Source organism: Vipera ursinii (genome assembly GCF_947247035.1).
Source record: "Vipera ursinii genome assembly, chromosome: 9".
NCBI classification, from domain to species: Eukaryota; Metazoa; Chordata; class Lepidosauria; order Squamata; family Viperidae; genus Vipera; species Vipera ursinii.
This window is the reverse complement of record NC_139523.1, coordinates 6,800,025-6,822,227: the sequence shown is the minus strand read 5'-3', so window position 1 is coordinate 6,822,227 and position 22,203 is coordinate 6,800,025. Positions and strand designations below refer to the sequence as shown.

At 41.8% G+C, this 22,203-nt stretch overlaps 1 protein-coding gene across 1 annotated transcript in view; it reads left to right on the top strand.

Annotated features, from left to right (window-relative positions):
• The window catches only part of CSMD2 (CUB and Sushi multiple domains 2), a gene marked incomplete at both ends in the record, with an annotated part of 607,174 nt that overhangs the window by 573,018 nt on the left and 11,953 nt on the right, over window positions 1-22,203 (top strand). Inside the window, 5 exons of the mRNA XM_083370102.1 lie at window positions 5,590-5,775; window positions 13,028-13,204; window positions 15,649-15,828; window positions 17,112-17,285; window positions 19,668-19,841. Of these exons, the coding sequence (XP_083226228.1) occupies window positions 5,590-5,775; window positions 13,028-13,204; window positions 15,649-15,828; window positions 17,112-17,285; window positions 19,668-19,841 (891 nt within the window). The remainder of the gene's footprint in view (window positions 1-5,589; window positions 5,776-13,027; window positions 13,205-15,648; window positions 15,829-17,111; window positions 17,286-19,667; window positions 19,842-22,203) is intronic.

The following is a 22,203-nucleotide window of genomic DNA, read 5'->3' as shown; positions in this document are numbered from 1 at the left end:
CAATAACACCTTCTGCCTTTTCCTGATCTCTGTCAGATTTCATACCAGGTACAGTTATAAATCTCAACTTTCCACTGACACATTCAAGAACAAACAAACAGCTGAAGTCCATATTTTAATTAATTAAAAGTTGCTGGCAGGCAGTCTTACAAATTGGAGGGCAGAAGATTTCACCGTAGGACTGATTCACAATTTGTGCAGGACGTCTATTTTCAGTATCTGTAAAGCACGCTACACGGTTTAGCTCAGAGAAAAGAGTTTATAGTAGAAGTTGCTGGATTACATCTGTTACATTTTTAAAAGGAGAGTCTCCATCCATTTTAAGCTTTTTCAATGGTTCAGACATCAGTTCTATTAACCCTCAACCAACAGGGCCATGTTAGCAGTTGGGTTTGAAAGCTGGGGAAGACTAGTTTAGAAGGACATTTCTCCTTCAAAAGCTATTGTGTCCACCATATGGATATGCCCAGTATGTGAATCAAACAACAAGGAAGTTTCTTTAGTCTGATCCAACGGGGCTCTTGTTAGCCTCTCATATTTGATAGGTGGCACAGCCTCGAACGATCTTGAAGCTCTTGGGACGATGCCACTAGGATTCATAATATTTTCAGGAGAGGTCAGATTAGAATCAGGTCAATAGGTTATGTGCATCAATATCAGATCCACTTTTCTCCTGATGTTACTTGGAATATATATATATATATATATATAAGTTATCTGAAGAGAATAAGCAGCACCTCTCTTCACCTTCTGCTCATATTTAATATTCTGTGACATTTTATCTCAGAGAGTAGTGCTTCTCTCCCCAAAAACGATGTCTCTGATCATCAAAAATGATGTCAGACAACCGCTATGGACAGTGTGGATGTGTTGAGTCCTTTTAAAGACATCGAAACTCAAAAGTAGGTGTGCCTAAAAAACATAAAAGAATCCCAATTCTGATTCGGTGTGCTCTCTGCCCTGACATGACCCTTGTCTGATCTGCCCCATCTCTTGTCTCTTGCCTGAATACTTTGGAGGACAAAATTAGCTTTTGTAGTCTCGTGGCATGCACCGTCAGTGAAACAGTGGATTTGCCAGATACTCAGTTCACTGTCAGACTGGCCCTGATTTGCTCCCTAGGAAAGAATGACCCTTGGCTCCATAAGTGTTAGAGAAAAGGTGCTTTTATTAGAGATGCTGAGTGCAGCCTGAACGAGCAAGCTCTGAAGAAAATCCATGTGAAAATGATATGTTGAAAGCAATCCCCAAGGTCCAAAACCTTCCCCACTGGGAGACTAGTCCAATCAGGTCTTGTTCTGATGTTTTGGGAATATGGTATCTCTGGCACCACGGCAAATTCCTTTCCTAGTGCCAGTGTCCTTGAAAAGGAGGAGAGATGACCTCTGGTTCTTGTCAATGTCCATACTTCCTAATTTCCCACAAGATTCCTTCACACCTCCAGCACTCTTCCCCTCCCGAGTGATCCCTCCCCCCCCTTATGGCAATTGCAAGCAAGCTTCCAAAAAGGTGAACATAGGTAGCTGACATTCACTTTGGACTGCAATTAAGGATCTGGAAATTGTAAGATTTTTCCACTGTTAAATAAGTAAATAATTCAGCATGTGATGTAGGCTGTGGAGAGATTCGCAGCAGGGTTGGGATCTAATTAATTTTGCACCACTTTTTGATGCCAGCACTTACCCATTAAAAAATTTGAAAGTGTACTTCCTGCTTTGTTTATAAGAAAACCTGTTCATATAGAAGACTTTTTTTTTAAAAAAAAAGTTCTTATTAGGTATCCAGTCAGAAAAATGATTTGCAAAGTCGGTTTGGAGAGGGGAAAAAAATGTGCCCCATTGGTGGTGCTTTACATAGAGAAGATGTACAGCTCAATTCTATACATGTCCAAAAAGAGATTAAAACAAAATTGTGTCTCCCACATAACCAATGCACCAGACTTGTTTTGGAAAGCTGCATTTAACAAACAACAACAAAAAAAGATTGGTGGAAAGAGGCAAGAACAGATGGTCACCACATGACTAAAGGAGTGGGCACCTTTCCAACTGTCAAATCACTTATTCAAAATGGCTTCCTTGCACACACACTTCCCTTTTGACTGAGAGGAAATGACTTACTGGCTCACTGGAGCACCACTTCTCGGTTCCCAACAAAGCCAGCCGCTCTGCTTCTGCAAAGCTAACAGGTGGCCTTGAAACACCTTGTAATTTCCCGTTTGAAAAAGACCAGAATTGGCAAACCAAACCAAAGGAAAAAGATGTAAACAGGGTTAGCAGTTGCTGTGTACATCTGCTTGGAATTGTCCCAAGGGTTATTGAAGAGATTGTTTTAGATAGATTTGAACCACGGATGCCACACATCTATAGTGCCGTACTTTACACAAAAGTGTAGACACCGAGTTGGAGAAGGGTCCACAGTCTGAATGTAGGACTCAGTATAGAATGTCAACGGACCAGGAGTAGCCCAAAAGGTACAGATGAGTTGGCCAAAGGGAGATGTTAGCAATGAAGACATTCATGCCCACATATTGATGCTTTCTATATGTGCTGGAATCAAAGGGTAAGAGGAGAGCTGCAGGCCATCATACTAGGGAATGCTGAACTGCTGCATTGCTATTTGTTTTATTTTATTCTTTAGATTGTTGCTTCTTTATTCCTTCGTTTGTTTGCTTTCTTGCTTTGCTCCAAAACCAGTGGGTGGCTTCGTTACTTTGCTACGTCTCCATCTTTATCCTTGCTTTTAATTCCCATTTAGTGAAAAAAAAAAAGATTATTTCGGCTTAATATTTTTAAATTGCTGTCTAGATTTGTTACCAGTGGTGGAATGTAAAAAGTATTAAATAGACAACATCTATAGACAAGCATCTTTAGGTTCCAAATTTATTTATTTTTGTATTTACGTCCTGCTTTTATTATTTTTACAACTAAGTCAAGGTGGTAAATATATCCAATGCACCTTACTCCTACTTTCCTCAGAAGAACCCTGTGAGGTGAGTTGGGCTGAGAGAGAGGGACTAGCCCAAAGTCACCCAGCCGGCTTTCATGTCAAGGTGGAACTAGAACTCACCATCTCCTGATGATTAACTCCCAAGTCACCCAGCTGGCTTTCATGGCTAAGGAGGGACTAGAACCGTGGTGGCGAATCTATGGCACACGTGCCACAGGTGGCACACACAGCCCTCTCTGTGGGCACATGCGCCGTCACCCAGTCCTAGGCCTTCAGCTGGGTTTTATAAAACCTTTTCACTTTAGGCCTCCACCACTGTGTACAAAAAAAAAAGGTTCAATCAATCAATCAATCAATTTCAACTTGCGGGGGAAAAAAAGATCTCGCAAAGTTGGAACTGATGGATTGAACTTTTTAATTCCCACCCAGTCTACCATTACCACCACAGCCACGCCCACCCAGTGGGCCACGCCCACCCAATTGGCCACACGCAACCAATGGGCCAGACCCACCCGGCACCTGACAATACATAAGTGGGTTTTGGGTTGCAGTTTGGGCACTCGGTCTCTGAAAGGTTCGCCATCACAGTCTCCTGGCTTTTAGCCTAGTGTCTTAATTATTAGGCCAAACTGTTCTCAAATTCTCAAACTGTTATCAAAAGAAATGGTCCTTTTGATATAGAAATATATGGATGAGTAGTCACTTCAGGCCTCTCATCTTCTTACCAACCCGATGGAATGTTGGAGAGAAAATCTGTGCATGAAGTTAGATCGGTATCTCAGAATCCCATCTCTGTCTCTGGGATCACTTTCAAAATCCTGAACAGAACAAGATGAAATTTGGTATGATGAGGCAACGGAAAAAATGAGCGGAGGCTGACTTTGGATTGCAGAGAAACATAACCCACCCCCCACAAACGGCCCCATCTGTCCCTGTGGGAGGGGCCCATGGGCTGCTGTTGTTTGCTCCAGTCTAAGCCTCCCTCCCAGCCACATGACCCAGAGTGGAGCGTCTTCATAGCACACTCACACACTCCAATGTGAAGGGACATTGTCAATGCACATTACAGGTACTCCTCAACTTACCACCACAGTTGGGATGAAAACCTCAGTCATTAAGTGATGGGATCTGTTAGGTATTGGTGTGTAGAGGTCTCCTTGTGCTACCAAGGAGTTGCACAGACAAGGAAGGGTACTGAGAGCAGTAAGAGTCACACAGTAACCACAAGAGTACACTGAGTTGTAAAAGCAAAAAGTATTTTACTTTGAGGTGGTGTAAAAACAAAAATGCACGGTCAAAAATAAACAGTCCAGGTCATACACAATAGCAACAGTCCAAGGAGTAATCCAAAATACAAAGTCTTCTTATCGGTCCAGAGGTCAATACACAGTTGTACAGGTTTATCACAGTAGTAAACCAACAGTACAGCAAAACAGAGCAAAAACGGTAATAGTAGAGAAAGCAGTGAATTCAGAGAGAGAGAGAGAGAAGCTACGTTCCTAGCTTCCTCTTATGGCCATGAGAACACTTACACACCCATTGGCTAATTAACATCTTAAAGTCACAACATCATGGTTAATATATTTTCAACCCAACATTGTAGGCTATCACCATATGCCTAACAGGATCATTAAATGCGTCACATCCAATGTTGCAACCTTTTTTTTCTGTAATGGTCATTCCGTAACTCCAGCTTCCCCTATGACTTTGCATTTCAGAAGCCCCCACCCCCACCCCCACCCTGGGAAGTCTCAAATGCCAGTTGCTGAGTAGACAAATTTTGATCGAGTGGCTATTGGGATGCTGCAAGAGTCACAAGTGCAAGGACTGCTCATAAGTCACGCTTTTCAGTATTGTCATAACTTCCAATGGTCACTAACAAGTGGTCATAAATAGAGGACTAGCTATACTTTGTTACACTAAAGAATATACAGCCTGCCTGAGCAATCGCTCTCCAGAAATACAATAAACTCCCTCCTCCCCCTCCCCTCTCCCCAACCCTCCCCTCCCCCCTCCCCGACTTCCCAGAGCTGAATACAGGGTATAGTAATACAAACATAAGCTAAAATATGCTAACAACAAAAGTAAAACATTAAGTTCTATTGCACTTTAACTCTCCATAGTCATAATATTAATAAAGTAACAAATAACTAATCACATATCATAAAAATCCACTACTCATTCAAATGCTAAATGAAACTTTTTAGTCCCATGTTTATTCTGAATATATTCAGTCCATCTTCTCCACTCCACAATGTATCTCTGTTGCGATTGGTCTTTCAAATATGCTGAAATCTTCGCCATTTCCGCCAAGTTGGAAACTTTCAAAGTCCACTCTTCTATAGTCGGCAGTTCCTCCTTCTAAGGCTATTTGGTTATTGTCAGGCCCCAGTTGCCTCCCCCCCCCTGCTTCTCCTGATGGGGATGCCTTGACTGCTGTGCTCCTCCCTATTCTTCTAATATCTGGAAACCCATTTTCTTTCTTCTCTGTTCCCAAAGGGTATTTTGCAGGTTTTCCCTCGACTCCAGTTGCTTTCGGTCACCATCGTTTTTTCCATCCAAGCACTCTCGGTTAATGTGTAGAGGAGAGAGGAGGGTAGCAATGCTTGTTCCCATGTTAGAACATCTGCTTTGCTTTGGCAGGAAGCATCCGGGGACTTTGTGGCGATCCAGGAATCCCTTCCCATGGTATCCGGCATGGTGAAAATGAATTAAGTGTGAACAGCACAGTCTGGTTTAGCTGTGAGCCGGGTTACACGCTCCGGGGCTCACTGCAAAGAATCTGTCAAGCCAATGGATCATGGAGTGGCACTCAGCCAGAATGCGAAGGTGGGTCTGGTCAGTAGCTCAGGCTACAAGGACTTATATGGGGCAAGTCAAATGATTTGGGGTGCTTTATGCTTTATGAGTTCTTTTTCTTTCCCCTTTCACCAATATATATATCTGCTGCTTCACACATTGGTTGATTTATTGATTGGATTTATGTGGCTGCCATTTCACAACAGTGTCTCTGGGGCACTTACAACATTTACAAACCATACCAAAACATAATATTCTTTGCCTTCTTAATCTTTAATGTAAATATTTAGGCCGTTTGCACAGAAGCTGGAAGGATGGGTCCATATGTGGTGAATTAGCGGTGGCAATAGTATATAGTGAGATTATAATTCTTTCAGAGTTCTTCTAGCTCTCCACCACCTCACCTTCATCACCTCGGCTTCCCAGAAGTGTAATTCACAACCTGGCATTATAAGAACTAACATACACTCTTTCTGGAGAGCAAAAGAAAAAGCAGAAAGCTATCCTTTCTTTCTTTCTTTCTTTCTTTCTTTCTTTCTTTCTTTCTTTCTTTCTTTCTTTCTTTCTTTCTTTCTTTCTTTCTTTCTTCCTTCCTTCCTTCCTTCCTTCTTTCCTTCCTTCCTTCCTTCCTTCCTTCCTTCCTTCCTTCCTTCCTTCCTTCCTTTCCTTCTTCTTCTTCTTCTTCTTCTTCTTCTTCTTCTTCTTCTTCTTCTTCTTCTTCTTCTTCTTCTTCTTCTTCTTCTTCTTCTTCTTCTTCTCCTCTTCCTTCTCCTCCTCCTCCTCCTCTTCCTCCTCCTCCTCCTCCTTCTCTTCCTCCTCCTCTTCATCCTCACCCTCCTCCTCAACCTCACCCTCCTCACCCTCCTCACCCTCGCCCTCATCACCTTCCTCAAACCTTAAATTGTTAGAATGAAGCCACTAGCTTTGGCTTTGTCACTGACCAAAAATAAGTCATTATCAATATGTGTTTACATGTTTCCAGTAGTACCTGACATACTAGCAGATTGACCAGGCTCTGCATCTCTCTACATTCACATAGCACATTGTTATCTGTCAAGAGCCTCCACTTGAGCATATTGGCTTTACATTTAGGCACTCCAACTCTCAACCTATTCAGGGTCCTCCAGGTAGTATAACAGAGGTCAGATCCTTCAACCATATCCTCCTTTAGTCTTACTCCTTGCTCAGTAGTCTCCTTCCTCCATCTTTTAATTCAAATTTGTTCTTTAATTCAAATTTGTCCCTCAATAATGTTTGTTCTTGCCAAAAAGCTGCTCCTAGATCTGAGTCGGTGGGCTTGGGGTATAAGTCTGCATATGCCTAGCATATGGTTTAATATTTTTAAGCATGTTTTAGATTCTTTTCGGAGGCTACACATTTCAGCTTCACTGACCAGCCTGGATTCATGAGTTAGTTGTTTGCTAATGCCAAGTCTGTAGAGCACAGCAAATTTGTCCAGAGATTTAAGTTATTTGTACTACACTGACTTAAATGAAGACATTTGCTACACTCTTCAGGTAACTATCTACCTTACCACTTTGGTTGGCCTGAACCTCTCGGAAAGTCACAAACAAACTTCAAAAGGTGAAAGTTATCATGGTTGAATACAGCTTCTACATTTCCCCCTCTTTTGCCCCCTTTGAGATTGTGCTTGTTAAAACTTTGCAGCAAAAAACTGGCACCAGGCAACAAAATACAAAAATAAAAATAAAAATACAAGTTCTTATGAGAACATCAAATATCTTCCAAAAGAGAATTCACCACCTAAGTTGGAGGGAGTATTCAACCTTTTGAAAAATTATACTTTAAATAATAAAATTGGGGGGAAAAAGAAATTGAAAATTCCAGTCCTGTCTGTTTTATATCTTAGTCATGCTGGCTGGGGAATTCTGGGAGTTGAAGTCCACAAGTCTTAAAACATCCCTCCCTTAGAGTCTCACGTCTTGTTTTGATGGTTGTCAAAAAATACTTCTCCCAATTATGGATTATTAGATGCCCATGCCCAACAATGAATGTCTAGAGTCCTCTACCTTTTCTGTGGAGGTGCCACTAGGAATCACAACCAACATCCACTAAAATCTCTCTTTTGATGGTGGTCTAAGTAACCATCATTTTTTGTGATTCCAAGCTTGTGACGGGTTGAGAGCATTCACATTAAATTTTCCAAGTTTCCCTTACCGTACTTTCATCTAAGGATGATCAGCAGGGAAAAAACCCTGTTGTCATGGTGACATTTTTCTTTTCTTAAAAAAACTACTCCATTAAGCCATCTCATGCTAGATAAAGTTACATTTAACATCCCTTAGAAGCCTAATAAACATATATATTCAAATAGCTTTTACGGGGAGAACAGAATAGAAAAAGACACCAGGTAATCCAGTGTAATAAAGCTCAGCGGTCTTTTCAGGGGATTATTGTTACTTCTATACTTTAAATACTTCTGTATTTAAAATCAATGCCTGGGAAGACAAGGAAATGGCACATAAAGAGACCCAAAGAGTATGAGCTTTTCTCTGGTTGATCAGAAGCCAAGCTTTGTAAGTTTGCTGGAAATATATTCTGAGGCAACCAATGACTAAAGAGATGACATAACTTGTTATTGTCCTGATGCCTGATAATTCCTCTGTCACTACTTCAAATACCTTCATTTGTTATTTCATTTCATTGCTGAAAAAGGGATGGGTCATGTAGATCAATCCCAAAATAAATAATTTTATGAAGTTCAGAAGGAGCCAGGAACATGGATCCCAGACAAAACTTTTTAATCACAAGATTATGAATGTAGTGCCATGTATAAAGAATGACAGAAATTCATTTGCAACTGAAGCATATTTGACAGGTGCTAGGATCTGTATCCAAGACCAAGGGATGCGAAGTAGAGATTTAGAGCTAAGATGTTGGAACACTAAAGCTAAATTATGGCGTGATGCTCTTATAAGAGAATATAAGAAATTATGACAAGGGTAACCAAGATATGAGATGTCACATATCTCTCCCACGCCATGATGTTGACTGTCCCATCCCTGGTCATAAGATAATATTCTCTCCTGCAGAAGGCAACCTCAAGGTGGTTCAGAGGAGGCTTCCTTCTGCATATAATTTTCTTCTCCCCAAAGACTACATCACCGTACTTCTCAGCATTTGCTTCCTGAGGCAATTTTCTCCTTGCATGCTCAAAGGTGGAGAACCTGAGGTCTCAAAGCTACATGCTGTTCCTTGAAGCACTGTGTGAAGCCTCCAGACCTCCTCCAAAATTGGCAGCAAATTGTAGCTGTCAGTGTGGCAGATGGGGAAAATTATTACATCAAGTGAACTGAATTTTAATTAAGTTTTTTTTTTGTTTCATTTTTTCCTGGATCCACTTACATTTTGAAATGTGATCCTTCTAGTATATCGTTCAAAAACTAAATGAGTCTTGAACTTCAATTATGCTGCATACTTTGGTTTTCTAGACCAACAGCTGTAAACTGATTTGAGTTAAGAGAGAGGACGACAGGGGAGGGGGAAGAGAAGGGAAGGGAAGGGAAGGGAAGGGAAGGGAAGGGAAGGGAAGGGAAGGGAAGGGAAGGGAAGAAAGATTTCCAATGCTCCTGCAGCTTTGCCCATGACAACTCAATGGGGAAGCCGGTGGGAAGTCAAAAGTTGCTTATGCTCCAGTGTCTTGCTTAAGAGGGGATTTTTTTTAAAAAAACATTATACTTTATTTAAACATTTATAGAGCTGCCAATCATTTGTAAAAGTCTGCATGGCTCCCAATCAGCAATTAGAACAATATCAATAATAAAACAAAATAATACATACTATATATTTATTAAAACCATAAACATTAAAAACCTAGCACAAAAGTTAAGCTTCCACACGCTGTACCTCATTAAATCCTGTCATCCATATCACTGTATCCCAGTAAAGCCAGGTCTCAAATGCTTCTGGGGTGACTGGGAGAGTAGAGGCCTCCCGAACCTCAAGGGTTGGTAGGGCAGGAGGAAAAATGCAAAAGGCACACTTCCCATAAGATGGCAATCTTTAAGGGAAGAAACTAGTAGCATGACTACCCAGTATGATACGGATGGGTACAAAACTTTAGGGAATCCCACAGAGAACCTGGCCCTGTGTTCTAGTTTAAATCCTGGAACTCTGGAAAGAACTGTGTAAGTTGACAATCAACCCAGCCTTGTGCAATTCAATCAACACCTGTTTTCAATGCTTGAAGTGCTGTAACCAGGATTGCCTCCCTATGATCCCCCAAAGCCGCAGAGAAGTTTCCAAGTGGCATAGTATCCACTGACCTTTAAAAAGCTGCAGTTTCAATCCCCAGGCTTGGGATGGTTACATATCAAGCTCTCTGCTTCAGAGACTTGTGGATTTTTGTGCACAAAGCATAACCTTTAGCTGGACTCTGAGGAAAAGTCTTTCCCCACTGTCCATACATTTGGGAGACTCACCTCTGCCTCTGAGACTGAGATATAGCAGGCATATGCTTCGGCTGACTTTGGTTCATTTGGCAGCAAAAAACCAGCAGTGCTTATTCTCCAGAGGGACTGTTGATTTTAAGCCTTTTTTTCCCCTCGCCCTATAATCATAAAAATTCAGAGGGGATGTTTTGTCCCAAAGAACCCCAATCAATATTTCAGAGGCCACAAATGGTTTGGAATGAAGCAAGCTAATTAATTGCATTTCATTAGAGCTCTGCTGTGTTAGCGTTTCCGTTTTATGCGACATAAGCTGCCTTGTAACCAGGATCCTCTTACCAGACTGAAGAGTCAGGCTTCGTTTAGCTTTAATTTCCAGCGAGGTTTAAAATGAAAATTGGCATTACAACAAAAACAAGCAAACATATACACAGAGAAACCAGAGGAAAGTTGTTGTTGTTGTTTTTTCCATCCTCCTTTTGGCAGCAAACAGGGCTGGAATGAAGAGAAAAAAGTTTGTAAAAATAGTCAAAATAGTTCTCTTTTCATAGCCGTTTTGCTGTGATGTTTCATTACTTTTGATTGCATTTGAAAATAAGAGATTTTTTTAATAGAAGATGATATTTGTAGCTCAGAATCCTACAACTGTGGAATCCTTGGTGCTTCTCTGGACTTGTTTGTTTTCTTGTAGACATTTCATTACCCAACTAGGTAATGTTGGGTAGCACTGGTCAGCGGTGGGATGACTGCGCAGTGTACAGAGTGGGGGAAAGTGTACAGAGTTCATAATGAGGGGTTGAGTCTGAGCAAACCCTACTCTCTTTAGCACTGATGATGTTAGTTACTTGGGTAATGAAGCATCTGCAAAAAAAGCAAACAAGTGCAGAGAAGACCAAGGATTCTACAAATATTTTTTTTAATTTAAAACTAAACCCTTTGAATGGGATGCAAAAGGCCTATACCAGCAGGATAATTCCTTGTTTGTTAAATGCCCCATATTCTGCCTAAGCAAGTCTATCATATCTTCTGGTGTGACCGTCCCATCCCATTCCTTGAATGTTGCCCTTATCTATTCTGTCATCCCACCATTTCTCTTGCCTTCCAAGCAAACTGTGAATGGCTATTTAAAAATGGTGTGGAATTGTCAGCTCACAAACAAGGACTTAAAAAGACATGCCATTGCATCTTGTTCCAAAGCTGGATTTCAGCAAAGACGTTGCAATCTTTTAACAGAAAGACTCTTGAGCCTTTGATTGAATGGCAAAGAAAACACTGCAGGGAGCCTCAGACCATTAATTCAGAAGAGGTGTCAGAATAACAGGTTGGATCTTAGGCAAATGAATCTCCAAGGGAAACGGGCTGTTTTAGTACATCCATTTCATTGAGAAGATAACAGCAAATTCATCTAAGCAAATTTATATGGATATAAAGTCCTTTTATATGGTGTTACCCGTTTAAGACCCAGGGAGTTTGAAAAACCACATGTTCTGGAGAGGCTGTACATTTGCACATGGTGGCAGTAAAATCTGTTTGTGTGAATGATCTGCCTTTGTTCTGTTGAGGAGAATGCTGACTTCATAGGAAGACATGACACTAAAAACTTTGTTGACTGTAACAGAGAATCTAATAACGATGCCTAACTTAAAGGAACTGTATTAAGTTTGTGGAACAAAAACATATCCATGCAAAATGCCAATTTGTATTTTTGTAGAAATATTTCTCAATGCTTTATAGCAGAGATCCCCAATCTTTTGGGCACCAGGGATCATCAGTTCCATGGAGAGAGGTTTTTCCATGGGCCAGATGGTGTGTGGTTTTGTGTGCCGCCTGCATCTTGCAGATGGGGCTTTGCTTGTTTGTGTGGCCTGGTTGCTGGCATGCCACGGCAGCCCAATACTGGTCCACAGACTGGGGGCTGGGGACTCCTGCTTTACAGCATACTCAAAGGAAGAAAAAACAGTTGAGGAGTACAGAATGCAATATTCAATAGGAGATAAGTGTGAAAACCTGGGATTTGGTTTGTTTATGCACATTCTACCATATGGTTAGATGCTTTAAACGTGCCCCATAGCTCAGCCCTCTTGAGATGTCCATCACACTCCAAATGATGGCTTTTGTTTCTGAATGTGTACATTTAGGATTGTAACTCAAGAAATTCATCCAACCCTCGTTACCAAGGGAGCATTTTCAGTCTTCCCCATCCTGGCGCTCTCTAGATATCCTATAAACAGCATCAGCCAGAATTCTCACCCAGGATGAGACTTCCAAACCTGTTCTAAAAGATGTACTCTGGGGCCTTTCTCCACTTGCTTTTAGTATTTTTTTTCCTGCAATGTCTGTCCATGACATTGTCCTGACCTGAATTAGAATTAAGCCACGCTTAGCTGTACCAGAGTTAAAGTCATATTCTTCCCAACAGACATGTGCATACCTTAATTGTTACAATGTTCAAGGGTAATAAACCCATTACCTTGAAGAGAAGTTAGGAGATTGCAGTGACTTGAAACAAAGGCATTGCAGTAGGAAGAGGGTTGGCAATGGCGATAGTTAATTACAGGCTGGTATAATTTTCTGTCAGCTCAAGGATCTACGGACAGCAGCCCAGCAGTGTTCATCACTATGACTTGGTGCAGAGCCCTTGCTTCACCCTTGAGGGTTCCATCTGCAGCCTTTAATTGTAAGGAAGTAGAATCAGGGATGTGATCTTTCTCCGCCCAACATCTTGGATAACTGTTGCAAGTCCCAACGGAGAGTAGAGAGTCAGATTTCTCTAACTCTGCATTGATATCTGCCTTTTAGTGCAAATGCTTCACAGCCAAAATTATGGTTGCACTCTTTCGACTGAAGCTTCCTTCATTACTCATTGCTTGCAGTGATCTCGTGTGGGAACCCCGGGACACCCAGCAACTCAAGGGTATTATTCAACGACGGCCTGGTGTTCTCCAGCTCCATCATATACAAGTGTCGGGATGGCTATTATTCCACAGGTGTGCTCAGCAGGCATTGTACTGTCAATGGAACCTGGACCGGGAGTACCCCAGAATGCACAGGTGAGTTAGTCAAAGGAAGAGGTTAGCAATGATGAAGCTCATTTCTACAACTTCATGCTTTCTAGGTGTGCCTGGACCAACAGCTAAGAGTTAGAAGAACAATGCTGAAATGCTACCTTGCTATTTAATTTTAGTTTACTCTTCATTAGTATTAATATTTATTCATGCTCCAAAATCACTGAAGTCTTTACTTTCTCTTTTATTGATTATGTCTATACCTTTATTCTGTTATTGCTGCTTAGGGCTTTTAAACCGCTACCCAGGTTTGTGTTCCCAATGGAGGAACACAAAGTTATTAAATAAATAATGAGCATCCCTGGACTGGCATATTCCCAACTCTTCAGAAATGGTCCTTCTGATATAGAAATGTTAAGCCTGCCCATCTTTCAAGGAGCTGAGTTCTCCGTCCTGCAGTTTCTGTAGGAGTCACTGTTCTGAAGAGGCCACCTCTGAGCAATTTTAGTGCAGAATTGTGTTCTGTGAACTCCCATGCAGAAGCTATTGAGAAAAATGCAATTTGGGGGCGAGGGTTGACGAGGAGATACGTTGGAGAAACCTTCCCTTGAGAGATACCCTGTGAGCATGGGAATGCTGAATAATGAAGCATTATTTCTTAAGGTGGGACACATGCTGTGATGTAGCCAGCCATGCTCTGATGTAGCCAGACCATTGTCTCTCCAAGCAGGGAGCCTTCCTGTATCAACCTCCAAGTAGAGTGAAGGAAAGCCATGGTATCATGCTAGAGCAAAAGCCTTCAGTGCTTAAGAATCTCCAGCTTAGTTAAGTTTGTCACGGAGGAGACAAAATGTCTGATGGGTTCCCTGTTAATGATGTTTAGCCTGTGGTTAGATCAGAGTGGCATACTGTTCCTGTTGCACACTGTTTAAGAAATGCTCTGGTCCATCGTAACCCATGCTGGGTAGAACATCTGGTGAGAGGAGCAAGGATAAGATCTGAATTGCCTTTACCTTGTTTCCAGACAAATTGGAAGTCTTTGCTCATGGTTAGTGGGACAAGAACAAGGAGTAAAGAAAGATGGTTTGAGCCAATAGTTGAGCACGGCCAACCACACTCTACCTTCCATTTTCATGAAGCCTATCTACAGGCACAAAGTGGCAGTAGAGACCATTGAAGAATCTTAGAAATCCGGATTACAAATTTTAGTAGTGTGAAACAGGAAAAGGGATCCAGTTGGGCAAGTAGAGAAGCTGTGCTAATGGCGTGGCATCAAATAATTTGAGAATTATGGGTATATGATAGCCATTTCTTGCCTTAAAGTATTTAAGGAGGGCAGATGAATTCCTCTGTGCATTTTCAGCAAGTACCCATGGAGCTTCCAGTTGACAGCAGAATAATAAACTATCCTCAATTATTTGATTCTTGTGGCCATATATGTTCCATGAAAAGGTTCTTGAGGCTTTTGACATATCCCATGATGTCAATAATTGTGTTCTAATCGGTATTACGATCATATGCTAAGTGCTCTTTCATAACCAACAGACATTATTGAATGTATCCCTGGATCATCTGCATAGAATGAAACAGAAATATCTCTTCAGGGAGAGAAAGTCTACTTTGTGGAGATATTCCCCTATGAAATTAATGTAATTGTTGAATAGGAGCAGGATTAATGTGTAGCTTGGCTTAATACTTTTCTTGGTTTCAGTAACATTGGATAAGATGGCCCTGGTGGCTACAACTTTATTCGAGTAATATGCCTTTTTGCAGCATAGATATTAGATAAAGTCAATGCTGGTTGGTCAAGGAAGCTTCTAACTTCTTGCATAATTTAACTTAGGAGATAGCATCAAATGCTGCTTTGAAATCTCTAAAAGCAACATAAAGAGAGGTTGTGTTGCAGGAGTATTTTTCTAATGCGATGCTCAAATGTAAGGCACTGATCAATACTGGATCAACTAGCCTGTCCTTTTGTCAGCAAGTGTTCTTGTTCTAGCCAGTCCTGAAATTTCCATTGTAGATGTCTTTCATCGAGCTTGCTGACTGTGTTAAGAGGGCTAATGGGTCTATAATTAACGAGATAATCTATTTTCCCCTTTTAACCAGAATTGAATTTTTGCACGGAGGAGATAATAACCACTCACAGATCAGAATTATGAGGGACTTTCTGTGCATTTTAACTCCTGTAAATCACAGCAGAAACCACGAAGCCCTTCCCCTAATTTTGCAGGTAGCAAACAGACTTGCAATATTTCCATTTTGAAAGGGACCTGATACAGACCTAGCCATCACACTATTTAACGAATAGGATGGCTAATTACTTCCTGCTGTCATTAAGCTTCACCATGGGAGAATATGTCTTGAACTTGAGGGCTGTTGTAAGAATTTGCTTTCAAAACAATACTACTGTTTTGTAATACCAACATCTATTTCTGCAAACTTGCCTTTGAGATCTGCAGCTAAACTTCCTTTTCTCTTTTTCCAAGTGATAAACTGTGGGGACCCTGGAGTACCAGCCAATGGCATCCGAATGGGCAATGACTTCACCTACAATAAGACGGTCACATTTCAGTGCATGCCAGGTTACATGATGGAATCAGAAAGAGCTTCTATGTTAACTTGCACTAAGGACCGGACCTGGAATGGGACAAAACCTGTCTGCAAAGGTAAGGCCAAATTTAATCACCCATTAGAGCACATGTGGGATTTCTCTATAGTCTACACCTGTGTGTTTCTCAACCTGGGTGACTTCAAATTGTGTGGCTGGGGAATTCTGGGAGTTGAAGTCCAAAGGTCATAAAGGGACCATAGTTGCCCATCCCTGGTCTAGAGGAATTTTTCCCAGCCAGGTAGTCTCCAGATAGGATAAGGATAAGTCACAAAAGCCAGATGGAGATTTTTTTTTCTCACTCCCTCACTTCTTCACTTGGTTTAAGAAGAATTAGTCTTAGAAAGAACAGCTTGGAGAATGTCTCATAGGCAGGATATGCATACCTGCACTAGGTGAGCAAGCAAAGAAGGGCTGTATATGTGTATTCTGTCTTTCACTGTTGTGTAATTGCTCCAGTACACTTTTCCATGCTTCTGTCCAAGATCTCAAAAGAATGCATTATATTACTGCTGGAAGGTGGAAGAGTTTTGTTTTTAAGAAATTGTTGTAGAAACTTTTCTTCCCCTTGAAAAATCTGATAAAAACTGCCCACCAATTTCTTTAGCCACAAGTTTGTGTTTTTTTAAAGAATCCTAAATGCCCTATTCTGTTCATGCTCACAGTGGTGGGATTCAAATATGTCAATAACCAGTTCTTTGTGTGGATGCCGCTTCTGAAAGTCCATTTTGGGCCTGGGCAACAAAAAATTAGCTACCGGTTCTGCCGAACTGGTGTGAATTGGCTGAATCCCACCACTGCACATTATTCTGAATCCATGTGGTCAATGGAAAGGCCAGAAAGGATTGGTTTCAAGAATAATCTTGAGACTTTTTGAAGAAATTTGGATTAGAGATGGATTCAGAAGCCATATTCAGTCTTTGTTTCACATGAAAACACATGGATTCTAAAGAGTCTATAAGATCATCCTGTTTAGTAACGTGCATAGTTTTAATGTCCTTCACACCAGAATTTCGGATTGGCTGTACAAGCATGTTTAAAATTTCCTCTACTTTATGCCTGGGTGGTACAGATGGCCAATTTGCTATACAGTTACTTGCATGCTGTGGCCTTATTTAATTACCATCTGTATTTCAGCAACATTTATTTATGTCTTTCCCCAAATAAGAACAGGGCAACATCTGTGAATTCTGGCCCTTTGAAGAAGGAGATTTGCAGCAATGACAACAAGATCCTTCAACATGTAGAGATCACATTCACACGATAATGATAAAAATCCTGGAACATGAATGCTAACCTTCTGGGTCTCTTGTTGAGTTCAGTGTGACTTTTTCTCCCTAGCTATCATCTGCAAATCTCCACAAATTGTTCCCAATGGAAGAGTCATGGGCTCAGATTTCAGTTGGGGCTCAAGTGTCAGTTACACCTGTCTGGAAGGCTACCAGCTCTCCTTAGCTGCTGTTTTGACCTGCGAAGGAAATGGATCATGGAGTGGAGAAATCCCACAATGTTTTCGTAAGTAGACAGATCCATCTGGACAAAGCATGAAGTCAGAAGTGAAGTAGCAGGGGTTTGTTCTGTTATAAAGACATATCCCTCACAAACTCTTGTTATCTGGCTGGTCAAAAGCCAGGTTTCAGTCTTTAGAGGGAACTCATCAAAAAAGCTGCTCTGCCATTCTGGTTAGAGACTAGTTAATAAAAAGAACAACAAAGAGGTGTGTGTGGGGGGGGGGCATCATGCTGCTTGTCTGAACGCTGCTTGAACCAGAAGAATCATGAGAAGGACTACCTGCTCCCTGAGGGCCAGGGGAAAACACTTGGAAGAAAATTTTTCTGGTTTATTTATTCCATTTTTACACAATCCTCTCATGGGATCAGAATTTCAGTTGCACAAGGCAGTTGCATCACATTCCACTAAAATGCTTACCCTCTCTTCTGATTCTTAAAGGCCTCCAACTGCAAGCTTTAACTAAAACACTTCCAAAGTCCTCTTCTGTATCCCACTCTTTTCTTGAACCAGGCAAAAAGGCTTGAAGATAGATTGAGCCCGTTTTCAAACTCAGCGTAAGAGCTAAGTTCTGCTGGCAAATTTGGCCTTCGGGATCCAAGAAGTAGTGGAAGGGGCTATCAAAACTTTTCTGGAGGAGAAGTCCGAAAGCAACGTTGTGCAATTAAAGGAAAGTGTTCAGTTCGGAGTTTTATCGGAAGCTAGCCTGCAATTGTGTGGGATTTTTGTGGGATTTTTGTGGCAGTGCTGGTATGCTAAGATGCTTTTTTCCCCCAGACATTTGGCAGAACATGAGTTTTTGTCTGGCATTACTTGTTCCACCTGCTGCAGAAGAAACAGACTTTCCTGTTCGCTACAATGCCACATGGTGCTTTGCTTTTACACAGCGGAAGATCTGTTTTTGAATTTAAGCAAAAGCAAGCAAGAAAATTGAAGCTAGCCTTCTGTTCTCCCTCAGCTAGTCTGCCAGGAGAGAATAGGAAGATGGAAATAGATTAAACATTCACTGACCATGAGATGCAGCATGCAGAAAGAAGCTGGCCACTCTCTTCTACTAGCCATGTTACAAATGTCCTCTAAACATAGCACATGTAGGTACCAGAGTGCCATAGATACTTTTCTAGGTGCCAGTCAGGGTCCATTTTTTACTTTTCTAACTTTTATTATTCTAATTTTAAACAAAATTTAAGTGTGAACTCCAGACTCAGTCTTCATTACCAAAACTGACCTTGGGTTCTGTCAACTGTCAGGTGAGCGAATGCAACACTGAGCGATCTTTAGAATTTGAAATGCCATAAAAGATAAATTTTATTGAATACACATCTCGGTACTGAAGAAGCAAAATGAACTCTAGTTTTCCCACGTAGAAAACTGGTTAGTTGACAATAGCTTTTCATAACCTCCACCCACCAGGTGTCCCTGTTGCCCAATCACATCTCTTCAGTTTGTTATGGGAATGGTCCACTTCTCTGTCAGACACCTCTTTTGTGACCTTGGGTCTCATGGTCCATGAGACGGCTTCTTGAAACTCCTGTTTCTTTCCCAGGCTGTCCCTCACCACTGTTTCTATGGCAAGTTGAGTAGTGACAGAGGTTAGCAAACATCTTAGCAATTCAACCTTGATATATTATGTATAAACATCACAGGCATTTTTAGAAGATCACAAAAATGGTTGACTTTAGCTCTTCATTTTCTTTATGTATCTCTCCACTGAGCTGAGAAAAAAAGAGAAAGGCAAATTGAGATATAAATGTATCAGTTTGCGTTCCAAAACATTGGAATTTTTTAATTGTGACAGTTCATGGTTATCATTTTCCTTGTAAAGAGGAAAAAATCCCCATGATTCAGTTTATGAGTGGAGACCACACAATTGGCTTCAGCCAAGCTTATCTGAACAGGACTGGGGACAGACCACCAGGTTCTGCCCACTGAAGTAGGATACAAGCAACTTTTTTATAGTGGTATAATAAATGCTGACCCAGTAATTTTCTGCTTTTGGTGAAATAAGAAGAGGAATAAAATGGAGATTGGCACATTTTTGGACATTTTTGTGGTTAGTTACGGTACTTCCTGGTTCCCATTTGAAAATATCAGTGCTGATTTAAGATAATTTACGACCCAGAAGCTACGAAAGCAAGCAATTCAGGAAGTTTACTTGAGTTCAGGAATCTTGGTAGTTTAGAGGTCTTGGTTCAGGTCTTTGTTTTACTTCTTCTTCTGTACACCCAAAACATATTCAAAATGTTCTGTTTCCCCACTGGTCCAAAAGAGTTAGGGATCTTGGCTCACTGGCTGCATGCACCAGACATAGGATGTTAGGAGAGGTTGGTGTCGTTAGAGATTTTACCCCAATGAAACGTCTTTCACTGAAGTCCATTCTTTTCGCAGCTGTCTTTTGTGGCGATCCAGGAACCCCAGCTGACGGGCGGCGTGAAGATCGAGGTTTTACTTACCGCTCCTCTGTCTCATATTCCTGTCTGCCCCCGTTGCTGCTGGTGGGATCAGCTCGGAGGTTCTGCCAGGCCGATGGAGCATGGAGTGGGACCCAGCCAAGCTGCATTGGTAACAAGATGGGACTTTATTGGGGAACAAAATAATAAAAATGGCTCTGCCTTTTCTTGTCGGCGTTAAGGAAATGATTTCCCATTTGCTCTACTCCAGAAAGTTTTCCAACTTTTGTATATTAATGTTCCCTGGAAAGGTCCCACCAAAATACTAATCTGACCCAATCCAATTTAATTCCCCAGTCTTCGAATTACAACCACAATTGGGACCAGGATTTTTGTTGCTTAACGAGGTTGTTCAGCAAGCCGTCCCGATTTTACAACCGTTTTGCCATAGTTGCTAAGGGAATCATTGTGATTATTAAGAGACGCATGTGGTCATTAAGCAAACTGAATTGTCTTTACAAAGACAGACGCGAGACCGTAGGCAAGGTTCAAAAGGTTTATTCGATTCAGCTCCCGGCAGCTGACTGTCAAAACACTCCGGGTTTATATAGGGAACTGTCAAACGATTCAACCAATCAGGTAACTGTATTTCCCCGCCGTTCGGAGGACGGCCAATCAACACTCGGTACTCGGCGGCTGTCAGGGAATTCCTTTCAGCTGAGCGCTTAGCTCAGTTCGGAGGACCGAGTTGTAGACTGCGGATTTGACAGTTCCGGGAACTGTCAAATCTGGCGCGTGCGCGTTGGCCCCCGGCCGCTCTTTTGACAGCTGTCAACGGGAATGGCGGCCGGCCGGGCGGTGCGCATGCGTCGTTGCTTCGGGCGGCCATTTGACAGCTGTCAACTGTCAAATGTCTGCCGGCCCGGCTTTTTCTCGCGGCTTGGAAATTCCTGGTTTCCAAATATGATTCACCAACGTGGCTCCCTTCATGGACTTTGCTGCTATAGGAAACCAGCTGGGAAGGTTGCAAATGGCGACCAGGTGACCCTGGGATACTGCAACCATTGTAAATACATGCCAGTTTCCCCAGTGCCCAAATTTTGTTTACATGACTGTGGGACTGCTGCAACGGTCGTACGTGCAAGGACCGGTTGTAGGTTACTTTTTTCCAATGCGTTTGTAACTTCTCTGTGGGTGCTCCGGCATTATGGAACCAACTGCCGGTTTAGCTCCGGATGGCATCGGACCTTCGATCCTTCCGTCGCGGGTTGAAGACCCACTTATTTGAATTAGCTGGTCTGGCCTGATGGGGGAATATGGGTTTTTTAATTGGTTTTTATTATTCTATCATTGTTGTATTTTAATTGGGCATTGGTTTAATTTTCTTTTAATTTTTGTATAGCTATTTATATATGCCCTGTGAACCGCCCTGAGTCCCTTGGGAGAAGGGTGGTATAGAAATCAAATAAATGAAATGAAATGAATGAACTTCAAATGGCCACTAAACAAATGGTTGTAAGTCAGGGACTACCTGTAATTGCCTAAGCAATTCCACTAAAAGCAGGAAACAGACATTTGATGCAAAATATGTTTGAAAGAAAAAAATGTAGCACAGAAAGTTGAGTCCAAAGTTTAATTCTGGTTTTCGGGTTGTTGTTTTTTTTTGTTTTTTGTTTTTTAGAGTTTAGACCAGGGAAATTTGGATTTTAAAAAGCCTGCTTTGGGGGCATTTACAGATGAAAACAGGGGGAATTGCATTAAATTTCTTAATTTATACTAGAATTACTGTGCAGCCATGAAAGATGCGTACAAAGCTTTACAATGTACTCCACAATGCACTGCATAGTTAACCTTACCTTACACACAAGTCTCCCAGTCTGATGCTACTCTCTGTACAATACATTGCACTTTTACGTTTGGAACTTCTTTTAGTACTGTTTTCGTTTGGTTTGGTTTTATTATATTTTTTTTTCTTAATTACTTTTAGATCCCATTGTGATTTTTGGTTGTGTTGTGATTCAGAGTCAGCCTGTGGGTTCGGCAGTTGGGTTTGACGACTCAGAGGAGGAGGAGGGGGGTGTTGGAGACCTTGCTGAGGATAGTATTGAGGCTCCGCAGAGCCCTCAGCCAGGCCCCTCCCATCTGGTCATGATGCAGACCCAGCTGTGTGAGCCTGACAGCGTGGATGAAGATGACCCACAGCTGGCCCTGTTCAAGGACGCCCGACGCAGGAGGCAGTCAATCAGGAGTAAACAGAGGAAGGCAATGGGGCTCCTCGGAAGGAGGCAGAGAGAAGCCACGCCCTGAACTGTATTTAAGGGGAATGTGTGGGAGGGCTGGTTTGCTGAAGGCAACCGCTTGGATTGTTCCTGCTTCTTAGCTTGTGTTTTATGGTTGGTGTCTTGTCTTGCTCTGTTGTATGTGAATAAATTTGGCAGGCTTTATTCCAGCCTCTTGCCGTTTGTAAAGGGGTTGTCCCTGCCTTTTCTGCAGGGCCGGTAGCAGGCTGGTACAGAACAGGTTGCTTCAGATGA